The sequence below is a fragment of the Atractosteus spatula genome, chromosome 12 (assembly GCF_055471065.1).
Source record: "Atractosteus spatula isolate fAtrSpa1 chromosome 12, fAtrSpa1.hap1, whole genome shotgun sequence".
Taxonomy (NCBI): Eukaryota; Metazoa; Chordata; class Actinopteri; order Semionotiformes; family Lepisosteidae; genus Atractosteus; species Atractosteus spatula.
The window spans coordinates 27,400,279-27,413,587 of record NC_142717.1 but is presented as its reverse complement, the minus strand read 5'-3'; the positions used below and the strand labels follow the sequence as shown (position 1 = coordinate 27,413,587).

Below are 13,309 nucleotides of genomic sequence, written 5' to 3'. Positions count from 1 at the left end.
ATGGGAACATGAAATTTACTCCTCAGCTTTAGCTATTATGTGCACCAAACAATCTAAGAGATGCAGAAGTGTTTTTGAAGACTTTTTTTCTTACCTCCTCATAAATAATGATGTGGATTATGCTTAAGGAGTTGGTAATTATTACGTTTCTCTTTTTCTGATGCAGAAAGCATGTTAATCACTTCCATTATCAGGAGTTGCTTGTTTCTCATAAGGGTGGCAGTATGATTGAGCCTATTTGAATTATTGATTCTATATGTACAGTACACAGTATATGAATATTTTCCATTCGAAATCATCTGCTGGTTTCTAACTGCAAAAAGAGAGACTGTTCACTAACACTTGCAAAGATTGTGCAAACCTTTAAGGAAGTCTTTAAAGTAGGCCTATGTCGAATTAGTCAAATTACCATTAGGCGGTTTGGAATTTCACGTGTATGAATTGAAAACGTGGGGAATCCCTGAGGTTTTCTTGAAATTATTTGAATTCTGCATTTAGCGTTTATAAAGTTATAGGTTATATGGCACACGCTAAATTCTGATATATGTTTTTGTGCATGTGCACTTCACTCGGCAAAAAGTAACTTTTTTTTTCTTGGGCGGGATTCCCCCTCTTTAGACAGCTGTCGGATGAAAATGAAACGGTAATTTTACATTTTTACAGTGCCTGCCTCCCACTTTTAATGTTTTCGTCCGCATGCTCTCCCACCCCCCACCTCCCAGAAATCACAATTAGTCCAAGACGCAACTCGACTCTCTCTGGAGCGGTGTGTGGGAAGCTTTTCCGTCCGTTTTGTCGGTCATTTCCAAGTCCTGTCCACTAAACAAGGGGGACCCCGTGCAATAGCAGAAAAGTAAAATACTTGTCCTACACAGAGCCACCGTTGTTTGGCCGACAGCACTTACATTTTGTGTGATTTCTACTTTTAAGAAAAGTGTACGGTCAATACGGGAAAAACGCATCTCAAAGCTGGAGGGTGGGGGATGGTATTTTCAGCTGGTAAAATGAGAAGATTCTGCAGATCTGTGATTTGCACTAGCCTGCCACTTGGGGGGTTTCGAGTGTAGGAAGAGGACATTTCCTTGCACTAGTTGCTGGAGTGCGGTGCGAAGTTTATTTTTTGCATGTTTAACATCACTTTGTGATCACGCTCCTCTCTGCTCGGACTGATGCTTGCATTTGCACTGCTAATGTTTGGTTACTGGGTGGCTGGTGGAAAACTATGTCCAGGCTTTGAAAAGGGAATATAAAAGAACTGTGAAGAATACAAAGGAATGCCGAAAACGTCGGTTTCACCTACGTCTGGGAATGGCAAACCTGTGTGCTATCTACTTGATAATACTTCTCCTCTTCATTTCTTCTGCAAATGCTATTTGTCCCGATCGGTGCGACTGTCAGAATTCTCAACACCTCTTGTGCACGAACAGGGGGCTGCGGTCAGTCCCCAAAGCAGCTATCCAGAATCCCGAAGAAATCCTCATCTTCAGCCTTGGAGGTAATTTCATTAACAACATTTCTGCTTTCGATTTCGTCCGCTTTAGCCAAATGATAAGACTTGACTTGCAGTACAATCAACTCCAGTCAATCCACCCAAAAGCGTTTGAGAAGCTGTCGAGGCTGGAGGAACTTTATCTGGGTAACAATTTAATACTAAGCGTTTCTCCCGGTACGTTGAACTCTCTGAAAAAATTAAGAATTCTATATGCCAACAACAATGAAATAAGAAAGCTGACTCCTGACTACTTTGCAAATTTAGACAATCTTATAAAGCTGAGGGTAGATGGCAACTCGATAGAAGTTTTACAGGATGCCCTTTTTAAAAGCTTGACAAATTTGCTTTATCTTCATCTGGAATCTAATAAAATACGCTACATCCACAGGAACGCATTTACAAAGCTCGGGAAACTTCGTTTTCTTAATCTTTCTGGTAACAAGCAAACGGCGCTACGCAGCGTCCTCACATTTGCCCATCTCTCATCGCTTACAACGCTGTTACTTTCCGAAAATGATATCCAACACGTCGGGGACGGAGTATTTCAGAATCTGAAAAAATTGTCCAAACTCTCTCTGAGCAATAACAAAATTTCTCACTTGGGCACACAAGCTCTAAGAGGACTGTCAGCCGTCAGGGAGCTTTTGATAGATGGGAACCTGCTCACAGACATACCACGGGGGTTGCTTGATCCCTTGGAAAAAATAGAGGAATTAGATTTCAGTCATAATTTAATCTCTGAAGTCAACTCCTTAGCATTCAGAGAATCAAAACATTTAAAAGTGTTAAAGTTGAAAAATAATAGGCTAACGGCACTTTCTGGAAATATTTTTGCTTTCAACAATGGTCTTTATAGTCTTGACTTAAATGAAAATAACTGGACGTGTGACTGTAGACTTGGAGGATTTAAACGCTGGATGAATTCAGCCCATTCACAAGGCAAACTACTGACTGTGTTTGTCCAGTGCCATCACCCTCTCCTTTTGAAAGGAAAGTACTTGGACTATCTGAACAGTTCCCAGTTACTGTCCTCGGGAAATGATTCCAAGGTTTGTTTGTTTCCTGCGGCCGATTCATTAGAAGACCGCACTCCAGGTACTCCGGAGGAGGAGGGATCTCTGCCCGGGGGAGTAGCGAACATCCAGGCAGACCAAGGAGGGCCGGGATCTCCAGAAAAACTGCTTTCAGAAAAAAACAAACGAAAGAAGGAGGCCAGTGCCCACAGGACACGGCCCCCAGCAAGTGCAAGAAGAAATGGGTCTGAAGTTGCAGGAAAACTGGAACAAAACAAGTCCTTAGGGACCCCAGCTAACAGGAATTTTACTGTACTGGCTGAAGGGGGCAGCCTCAATCCACTTTCCCTGACAACGCCACAGCCTTACGAAGGCAAAGTTGAGAAACTGAATTTATTTCAGCAAGAAAATGGGGCTTTTCCACTTGTAACGGACCCCTGCGAGTTTAACAGGTTCTTCATCCTTAACATAACAGCAGAACAAGTGTCACCCACTACCGCCACTGTTCGCTGGAAGGTGTTGGAGCATCGGGGCCCCAAGAATTCGCCGGTTCATTTCAGAGTCCTGTTTGATAGGTTTGGCCAGTCAGTGAGGTTCCATCGTTTTATTTATGTGCGGGACCAGTCTAACTCGGTAACTCTGCAGGAACTGAAGGAGGACACCACCTACATGGTCTGCATCGAGAGCGTAATTGCTGACCTGGTCTGCCAGGTGGCCTCCAGGGACCACTGCACAGGAGTGGTGACCCTCCCAGAGAAGCCGAGGGCCGTGGACTTCCAGCTGCTCACTGTCATCATGCTGGGCGTCAACGCCCTGCTCGTCTTTTTGGTTCTCTCCGTGTGGTTCTCAAAGTTTCTGAGGAAAAGGCTCAACAGGAGGAAGTCGGCCGTGCACGTGAGACAAATGTATTCAACGAGGCGTCCGCTGCGCTCCATGGGCACAGGGGTGTCATCTGATTTCACGGGGTACCAGGCTAGCCGCCCCCGGAATGTTATGTGCGCCATTGATGAGGCGGATCTCATCGAGTTCCCCTGTGACCGTTTTCTGGATAACGGCGTCAGGAGAGAGGAAGTCATTCAGCAAAGGTTCTCTGATTAATGCCACGAAATTCATCTGCCTTCGGGCACAAGGGGAGGGGAGAGGGATTAAAACGGCATTCTGTTGAATAAAACGGCAGCGAACGACCAGGAAGAGCTGAACAAAAGTACTCAAGAGTTTCCAGATGTGAAAAGGCCGATGCTTTGCATATGTAATGCATTACGTTTTAAAGGATAAACACCATGTGAGACCTAAAAGAACCTGAAGTGTAAGATATGAACACGGCGTCTACTTCACTACTTAGATGCTGAGCTAACCTGTCTGCCTTTACTGCTAATCATCAGCTTGTTCTGGTAAATATACATATTAATGGGGTTATCTGTTGGAAGGGATTAAAAACTGGACACTTGCTTCCAGAAGTAGGAAAAAAAAACTTTGGAAGCATTAAAAGAGATCAATTTAATCTTATCTGTGTTAGAGAATCAGTTACGCTATGAAAACGTAGTACATAAGATGTTTGTACTAATGCTACATTTATCCAAGTTCTTTACAGTACGTACACAATACAAAGTTCATCTTTTTTAACATTTGCTTATGTGCAAAGAGTAAGCTGTTTTTTTTTGAAGATGGGAAGGGTGTGCTGAGTTTACAACAGGAGACAGAAGTAAGTCTGCAAGAAGGCTCGGTTTTGGACTGAAATTGGAATTAAATTCAACAAAGTGTAATTGGACTTCAGTGGTCTATTAAAAACACCAATATGTTTAAAGGCAAACTCAGCATTTTAAATTAACGAAATATTTTTTTTTTCATCCAAAATGAAAAGGCTGTCGTTGTCAATATTGCTTTACGTTCTTTATTTGTCCAATAATTTTATTAGTCAACCCAACATATCTTTGAAATAGTATAAATCAAGGGAAAGGAACAGTCATTCAGGAAGCTCGTTGTAACGTGCTGTTTTTCGTGTTATAAATAAGTGTGTCATTTGTGTTCCTCATTACACTAATCATTAAAACATTGTGAAGAAAAGTGCACACAATACAATCCTTTATATTTCATGTGCTTGAAAGGGGGAGTTGATCCAGCATTGAAGCAGAGAGGCTGGTGATATTACAGTTTGAACTCTCAACCTCTTAGTTACAAGGCCAGAACCCTAACCACTGCTCCACACTGCTGGCTGTATATAATTCATCTGTAAACTGTGATATACAGTATGTGCATGTGTGCTACACCTGTATATCACAGTACCTTTGTTTGTACAGGAGTTAAAAATATTCTCAGAATTCCAATTATATGCATACAGTACAATCATTATAAAAGTTAAATGTGGTGTTAGATTTTTGTAGTGCGTTATTTTCCATATATACAGTATTGGGATTTCTTTTCCTGGGTTGGGCATGTCCTGAACTGATCTTACAATATGGCAAATGGTTTTGGAGAACACAGAGAAAGTAAAATATACCACTGAAGTTGGAAGTTAACAACCAGCTCATGTAAATTGTGGCTGTTAAGCACTACAAACTGAAATTTAGCTGCCCTATTTAGATACCACAAACCGTTCTGGAATACAACTGCATGTGTGGTCTGAAGTCAACATTCTGTCAATGTGATGTTGGGGTAAGGCTTTGGTACCAAATGCATTCTTTCTAATAATCTTGAGAAACTAAACAGATTCTCAATATGGGAATCCCCGATGCTTTGCAATAATACTGGAAAGAAAAAGGTTCAGTATTTGTTTAACCAAAATCATTGTAGTCTTTGTGGTTTATTTTATGTTTAGTTTAGTTTGATGATAGAGCAAGTGAAAGAGATTAAAACAGAACTTCGCACAGGAATTTCCTCAAATTCAGATGAAGCCACTGAGTGGGATTTACTCTGAATGAATCACAAGCCCTTTGTACACCCAAGAGAATAGCAGTGTGGGTGATATTTTGAATATCCCTGAGGATTTTAATAAAGATCTACAGAAATGTCACGCAAACACACACGTTAAAAGAAAGAGGCAGAGATGGAGAAATATGCTTTGCAAAGTGGCTGTTTAACTTTGGGATCTGTTCTGATACATTGTTTCTATTGGTTGGTTAATGCTATAGCTCACTATGACCAAACAAACAATAAGGCAATGTGGATGTAATTGCTGAGGTTAGGTGGGCAAACCTGTATCAAACCATAGTCTATTTGCAATGCTAAAAAGTACAGTGCACTGCCACTATTTCCAGATAATGTAGTTATTTCTGTTTGAAATGATTTCCTCAGTGTTTTCTCCTTTACATACGGTAATAACCCTTTACTATGTAAAGAACAACAGTATTTTCATAGAAATGTGCTGAGAATAATAATTTCATATATACTGAGTCACATCTAAAATATTAATGGTTCCTAATGAGAATGTGTGTTTATGAAGCTCTGTTGATTTTTTTAGTAAATTACAGTTTGAGTGCAGCCTCTACACCAACATTACAATAGCTTTGCCATGTTTGAGATATTTATATTGTTAAAGAAATTAACACCTTCCATGTTGACTCTATATACGTTGATACCATTATACGGATCAATTTTGACTAAATTAAGTAAAAGAATTGTGATTTTCATACCAAACCATTCTATAAGGTAATTGTTTTCTTGTTATTTTCTAGAAAAAGTGTTTTACTTTCATAATGTTTGCTAAGCAATATAGGATAAAACTGTGCTGCTGGTTAGCAGTTGACCATTTTGCTGTTATACTATGATTTTTGTACTAAAATTCTTTTCTTAATATTTTGATACCTACAGATTACTTTTCCTCCACCTGGAAATAAATGCAAACTATCAGAACTGAAAGTAGCCAACTACACCTGTGTTGTTTCAAATAAACATATAACATGAGTTTAAAAGGCTTTGTTGTTTAATGTTGGCTGTTTTCCAATTCTTTAAGGAACTGTCATTTTAATATAAAGTGATGGTGAAACCGATCGATTAGTTGTACCACATTTAAAAAGAAAGTAATTGCTTTTGGAAATACTGTCATCTCTAATGAGAAAGCAATACTTCTGGTAGGTCTATGGTTTACCTCTTAAAATTACAGAATTACTTTTCTTGCAAGTCATCGTCAAATTCCTTCATCACAACAACAGTGTTACATTGTTTTTTTTGTAAATGTAGCTTTCAACCTCAAATGTAAATTGAGTTTTCAACCTCATTTTAACATTCATTTTTGTAAATATGTAACTGTGGTCTATTTCCTTTTTAAGATGTTCATATTCAAGGTTTAGGACTTTAATTCACTTAGCAGAGTATTGTTTTAAGACAAGTCTTTCTTTTCACCGACATTAAGGCCAAGAAATGTGTAATAGGAATTGAAAACTTCCCCCCAATATGTTACTTCAGGAATATTGTCAGGTTAAAAAACCCGTGGGAGATAGAGGGAGATTCTTATTGTAGACCTTGTTAATTTTGAATACTTAATTTACATTTTTACAATATAATTTGGAAAAAAAGCCACAAAATTATAAAGTCACATTCAGAAGATTGTGGTATATGAGCATGCCTTGCCAATAATAAAAAGAATTCGGAAGATTCGGAAGATGGACCAGTTACTACTATGTTATTAGGTAAATCGGCTATTTTAATGACAATTGAGTTCCCCTTTTCTTATGTTTGAAATGGGCATATATACATTTATAACACAATATGCTCATATTATGGGGATTCCCCTCCACCACCACTAATGCGTTGCACCCACCTGGATGATGCACCTGGATTTTTATCCTATTTGTGTATGTAAGTGATCTAAGTTTATGTCATTTACTTCTGCTACAGTATTTCTCTGTTTTCAAAATGAATTTGAATGGTCAAGGTCTCGGTCCTCACTCTTCTGCTTTTAAGATGTGCGACAGGTTTATGAAAGAGCTGCAACTGATCACTATTGCCTGCTTCTTATTGCAATTAACCCCTTTTTTTAAGAGCCTTTAATTCCAACACTGAAAAGTAATATTTTTTGAGGTGGACATTTTGAGTTTCAGCTTGCATGCTTTGTGATTGCATTCTTTCTCTAACTGTACAGGTATTGCTGTTTTTTAGCCTCTCTTGTCAGTTTCAGTTGCTTTAATGAATACCTCTGTTTAATAAACCAAAAAGACGAACCAAAGAGTATTTTTTTTATTTACTGTAGTGCAATAATGTACCATGGATGAATATGTCACACTTTGTTCCAAGTGTCCCATTTTAGCTCTTATTGCTAGGCAAATAAGGTTTGTGTTTCCTCAACAATTAATTTGCATTTATTATTTGGTTTATATGTTATTATAAGGCATGACTGAGCACACTCTAGTATATGGTATTTCTTACATTGACATGACATCTTTCAGAAGCCACAGGGTTAAATTTGTTGTTTTTTTCCTTTTAAGCTTTTCTAAAACTGTTTAAAAAAATACAAAAAATACGAAAAACAGCTGTGCAGAATTGTAGCATGAGCAATTCACTCTTGACACGGAAAGAGTGTTCGATAGCCAGAACACAAGAAAGAGATGTCACACCCAGCTACCCACACGACACCAGCAGCAACAACAGCTGAAGCAAAACTGAAAGGCAGCAATGTGTTGACAAATTACTTGTGAGGCGATCAGGCATGGTGGCCTAGTTTTAGAAAATTTGAAGTAAGAGGTGTAATAGATGCATGAGGGAGAAGAGTGGGGCAGTTGTACTTTATTTCAAAAGGTTCAGATACTCAATCAGAAAGGTATGAAAATAGGAAATGACACATTCTTCATTAGACTGTGTACTGTAGATAGGTCATTGGGTTCTGCCATAAAGAGCTGTTTTATGGGAGAGTTTTTATCTTCATCTATGTAGCCTTATTACTCATTTAGTCCTTAAGTAGCTTGTATTCTACTACAGAAGTGGAATGTATTTGAAGATTCGGATCACCCCCAAGGTAGTTCATGCCAGTGAGATTGGATTGGACAAGAATCTTTGGCTTCCACTGGAGGGAAGCTTCAAATGTCCTGCAACCAAAGTTTACCATCTTGTAAAAATATTTTGAATGTAGTTATGTTTAAATTGGTGTCTCTGGAAATAAAGAACTGATCTAATTGTCTGCTACATTGAAAACAGGCCATTCATGGGAGCCAAAAGCAATTTGATGCTGGTGAACAATGAGGTCAATGAAGTCAATGCAATGAGCAATGAAATTATGATCTTCCAATATCAATGTCTCTAGATCTGCTATGATGTCCCAAAGTCCAACTCTAGACTCCTAAAGCAACTCTTTCTCATCGCTCAGTCAAAGTATGCATACAAGGTAAAAAGTGCAGAAGATGATGACTTTGAGGCCAACATGAAGTGTAACAGTGACACCAATGTAAGGGAGATGTTTGGACAAGAATGATGCTTCAAAACCAAGCAATGACAATGTGAGCTACAAAAGGCTGGAATGGAAGAATTGTTCTCAGAAACACAAACTGACCTCATCAGCCATTTGACCCATAGATAAGGCCATCAGGTAAAACAATCATCCTTTACTGGGAGGGATGCAGTGAGAGAACTGCCATTGTAACTAATACCAAATTCCAAATTTCTTTTAAAAAGCCATTTTAAACGCCTAACATACACCATTTGTTTCAATCAGCTGTAGAAATTACACACTAATTACAAATAATGTATGATCATGAGAAGAAACATTTTTTGTTTTGATTATAAAAAGGCTGTAATTTGACAGGGCAGGAATGGAAAAAAAAACTTTGATTTTACAAATGTTGGCACCACAGTATATACCTGAGTAGTGTTGTGTAAACTTTCATTTCATTATCACATAAACAGTTGTAATTATATAACAATGCCTGCCAAGCATTGCTGTGGTTGTTATTTAGAAATTATTATATTTGATTTGAGTATTGAGAAATCCTATATTTGATAAGTGGCATTAAACTATGTTTTGTTCATGAATAAATACAATAAGATTGTAATGGAATACTTGATACTATATAGTACCTCTTTTACTTACATGGAAAGGTCATTGTTTTTCTAATAATTTCTCAGTATGTTAAAAATACTAGGCCCTGTGTTCAAAACACCTAACTGCTTGAATCACCATAGGAAGTAATGGAAATTTACAGTATTTTGAAAATAGGGTCCAGTGTTTTAAAGTGATTTCATAATGTGTGCTTAGTCCTTATATTCAACAAGAATTGTTTTTGGTCAGTGAAGAGGAGCCTGTATTGTGTATGGCTTAACTTTTACTGTTCCAGTACTTTTCCATAATTAATGAGAGTATACACATCTGGTCTCGTTGTCATTACTGGATGAAATCAGACCTTACTTTTATTATGAAATTTCAGGGTCATAGACTCGATGTCTGGAATGAAGTATGGACTAAGTGTTTGTACTGTATATATGTAATGTAATTCTATATTTTTAAATTGTTTTGTTTCAAAACTCTGCCTGTTCCACTAAAGAACAGCTGTGCTATTATGGAACTAAGCAGCAGTTCATAGTACAGACGCTTATGTGTATCCTGTAGGGAGACAGAGTCATTGTTTCCTAGATTTGGGCATTAGCGTTCTTTACCAGTTATGAAAATGAACCAAAATGATTTCTTCAATCATGTTTTTTTTCCTTAACTCAATGCTTTTCACATGTACAGCACTCATCCTACAGTAACTACCAATAGTGATCCAAGACAAGCAAATACAGACTGATGGTATCCTAAATATTTAGTGTCATCCGTAAATATCTAAAAAATTGCATCTAGAAGGGCAGGAGGTGAGTTTTCTATCGCCCTCGTAAAGCACCAGATGTGCACTGTAAGAGGCATCCTGCTGCAGCCTTGCTTATATCTTTTCGGAAACCATGGGAAATCAGGAGACTCAAAACTTTTAAACAAAGAGCATGGAAAACGCGCTATTAGGAAAGAATCCAGACTTTCTGAATTGAGACAGGGCTGGGGGAGTTTAGCTTTCAAAACTGGGAATTTGTTCAGCAGAGGTGTCCAGTTACACAACAGATCTGCAGTCCACGTTTTCCTTGAAGCAATAACATGGTTTACATTAAAAATTCAATGAACTGAAAGGTTTATAGGGCATACTGTTTATACTGTAGTTCATTGTGATACTTGACTTTGTACCATACATTTTAAATCAAATTGATATTCATTACTTATTTGTTCTAAGTAGGTTCACGTCTCTGATATTTCTTGCCCCACATTAGTTTTTTTTAGGACTAGCAATGTTTAAATGATAATCTCTACACACGTGTACAGTGGCCACCAAACGTATTTGTATGCGATAATAAATACTATTTCTGTTTTAATTTTTGTAACTTCATGCGTACATGTGTTCGTTCTAGAACACAAACATAGACGTGTGCAATCCAGTGATTTCAACTGATCATAAGTACTGGGACACGTTCGCTTTAAATGGGAACTGCAATGCTATTTTTATATTTCGGGATTAGAAAGAATCAGCACTGATGAGTGCATTTCAAACCACAATGAAAGTAAAACGTACACACGTAAACCTCCAGTTTACATCACTAAGGTGTGATTCACTATAGATGAAATTTCCAGGTATGTGCAGAGCCATCATCTGCAATTCAGAATGAGGCAACAGAACACCTGATAATGTGAAGTGGCCCTGTTACATTGTTAAGAAGCAGGCTTGTGAATTCTCTTTTAATTCCAATAGAAATATTGCTCTCGCCTTCAAGACGGGTTTTAAATAAAACGTAAAACCAAATTACATTGGAACATTTCTGACTTGAAATGTCTGTTGCACAATCTGTAATTATTTGCCCATATATCACATTACATTAGTCATTACAGTAACTAGTGAGCAGGAAGGGCCACATCACATCACAATTCGTGGGAACTCTTGCTTTCACCCATGGCGAGACCAGGGGTTTGCTATTTACAGTAGTTCACGATTTTGTGCTTAATTCGAAATCTGTACAATTTTTTTTACACTGCCAATGAGTTTATTTTGTTACCGAGATTTAATAACCAGTCTGAGAAATTGGGTCTGCTGTTCCCCTTTAAATTTTAAAGTGTAAAAGTATCTGTTTGGATGTACTGTACTTTGCGGCAATAAGTGCATGAGGTCTGTGACCCATTGAGCTCACCAGTCTCTTTCTGTAATCATCTGAGATTTGCATCCACTTTGAGTTCTTGCCAGTTTCTTCTTCAGCATGTAAAATGCATGCTCAATTGGATTTAAATTGTCTTTTGCCAGTCTAAGTTTTTCCAGTGTTTTTTGCCTTTGGTTGCATTGGCCTTATGTTTTAGGGCATGTTCCACGGTGAAAAGCCATTCAACCCGTATAGAAGCATTTTCTTCCACATAAGCTGGCAAAGTGTTTCTGTAGATTTCAGAACTGCCAGCATTAGTTACATCATTAATAAAGACGGGTGAGCCAGTTCCAGAGGTGGCCATGCATGACCAGACCAGGACAGATGAGGAGTTCTTTGGAAGATCTACAGTTCCCTTCTTTCTCCACAGTTTCTGTCCCTTTGGTAAAATGTATCTTGCTCTCATGAGTCATAAAACTTTCCTGACTCATCTTTGTACTTCTGAGCAAATTGTGAAGTACGGTGTGGTAGAGGTATTCTCAACTGCTTCGACTTTCCTGTCTCCATCCTGTTGAAAATCATCTCTAAATAAAAGATGATGAGTTAGCTAAAAAAAAAAAGCTAATACATGTATAAACATGCAACTCGCAAAAATATAAGCGGAGGCAAATGAGTGTTGGAACGAATAGTATTTGTTAGTTTGCAATGCCTTTCAGTAAAGATAGCTCACTGATATGTTTCAATCTCTTAGTTATTGCAAGGATACTTGTTAATACAGCGATGCAAATTTTGCAGTTTTGTTTTTGTAGAAATTGAACATAATTTTGAATAGAGCATAAATCCTAGAAAACGGTGAATTGTCTTCAAAATATTACCATAATTCACAGTGCAGTTACTTCATGGTACTTCACATAAAATGTGCTTTTATCTTGGAAAAAGTATTTAGAAACCCTGCCACTTCGCAATTGTCGTAGTATTATGTCGTATTTACTGTATATTTTGACCCTTAATCATAAAGAAATACGCTTAAATTCAACAAAGGATGCATTTAGTGGTCTCATAGCCATTTATAAAGTTACCATACAACGAAATATTAAAGCTAAGCTTTGCTGTTAACCCAAAATGGACCTTATGAGCATCAGCAAAAAATCACAGGTTTGAGAATATGAATACTATACTTCTTTGACAGCATGCAGAAGTCTGTATTTCTCAGCTAAGTGAATGTTTTTCACCATTGTTGTCTGACAAATGTCTGGGAAAAGCAAAAATGTATTACTCTATACCATATTGTTTTGAAGCTATCAAAAGGGAAAAAAAACTTTTTTCTTTTTTTCCACAAGAAAGCTGTAAAAGCAGTAAACTTGGCTTGAGGAGAATACAGCTGCTATTTCTTTTTTTTTTTGAGGGGGGGGAGGCTATGGACTCCAAGTTATTTTGTCTGCCAGGATTTTAGTCCAAACCACTTTTCCCAACGCAAGCAGGCCAACTTGAGATACTCAAGATAAATTGGATTTGAAGTGGGTATTTTACCTACATTCTAGCAGACAGCCATCGTTGCTTTTTCTGCCATTGTGTGACCATATACTGCCACCTTCTGGTTACATTGCAACATACTTGACTGCACAGTTTGTCCAAATTGGCAGTCCATTCTGTACTGCTGTAAAGGAACACAAGCTGGTAGGCAGTGACCTGGAATATAGCAATGCATACCACCTTATTTACTCCCTACAGA

The 13,309-nt window shown here is 37.9% G+C and overlaps 1 protein-coding gene across 1 annotated transcript; it reads left to right on the top strand.

The window, feature by feature from the left end:
• Positions 1–746: 746 nt before the first annotated feature.
• On the top strand, positions 747–6,413 carry tril (TLR4 interactor with leucine-rich repeats). The gene has a single exon (XM_088929684.1). The coding sequence runs from the start codon at positions 1,309–1,311 to the stop codon at positions 3,601–3,603; it is 2,295 nt and encodes a 764-aa protein (XP_088785810.1). The 5' UTR covers positions 747–1,308; the 3' UTR covers positions 3,604–6,413.
• The last annotated feature ends 6,896 nt before the right edge of the window (positions 6,414–13,309 follow it).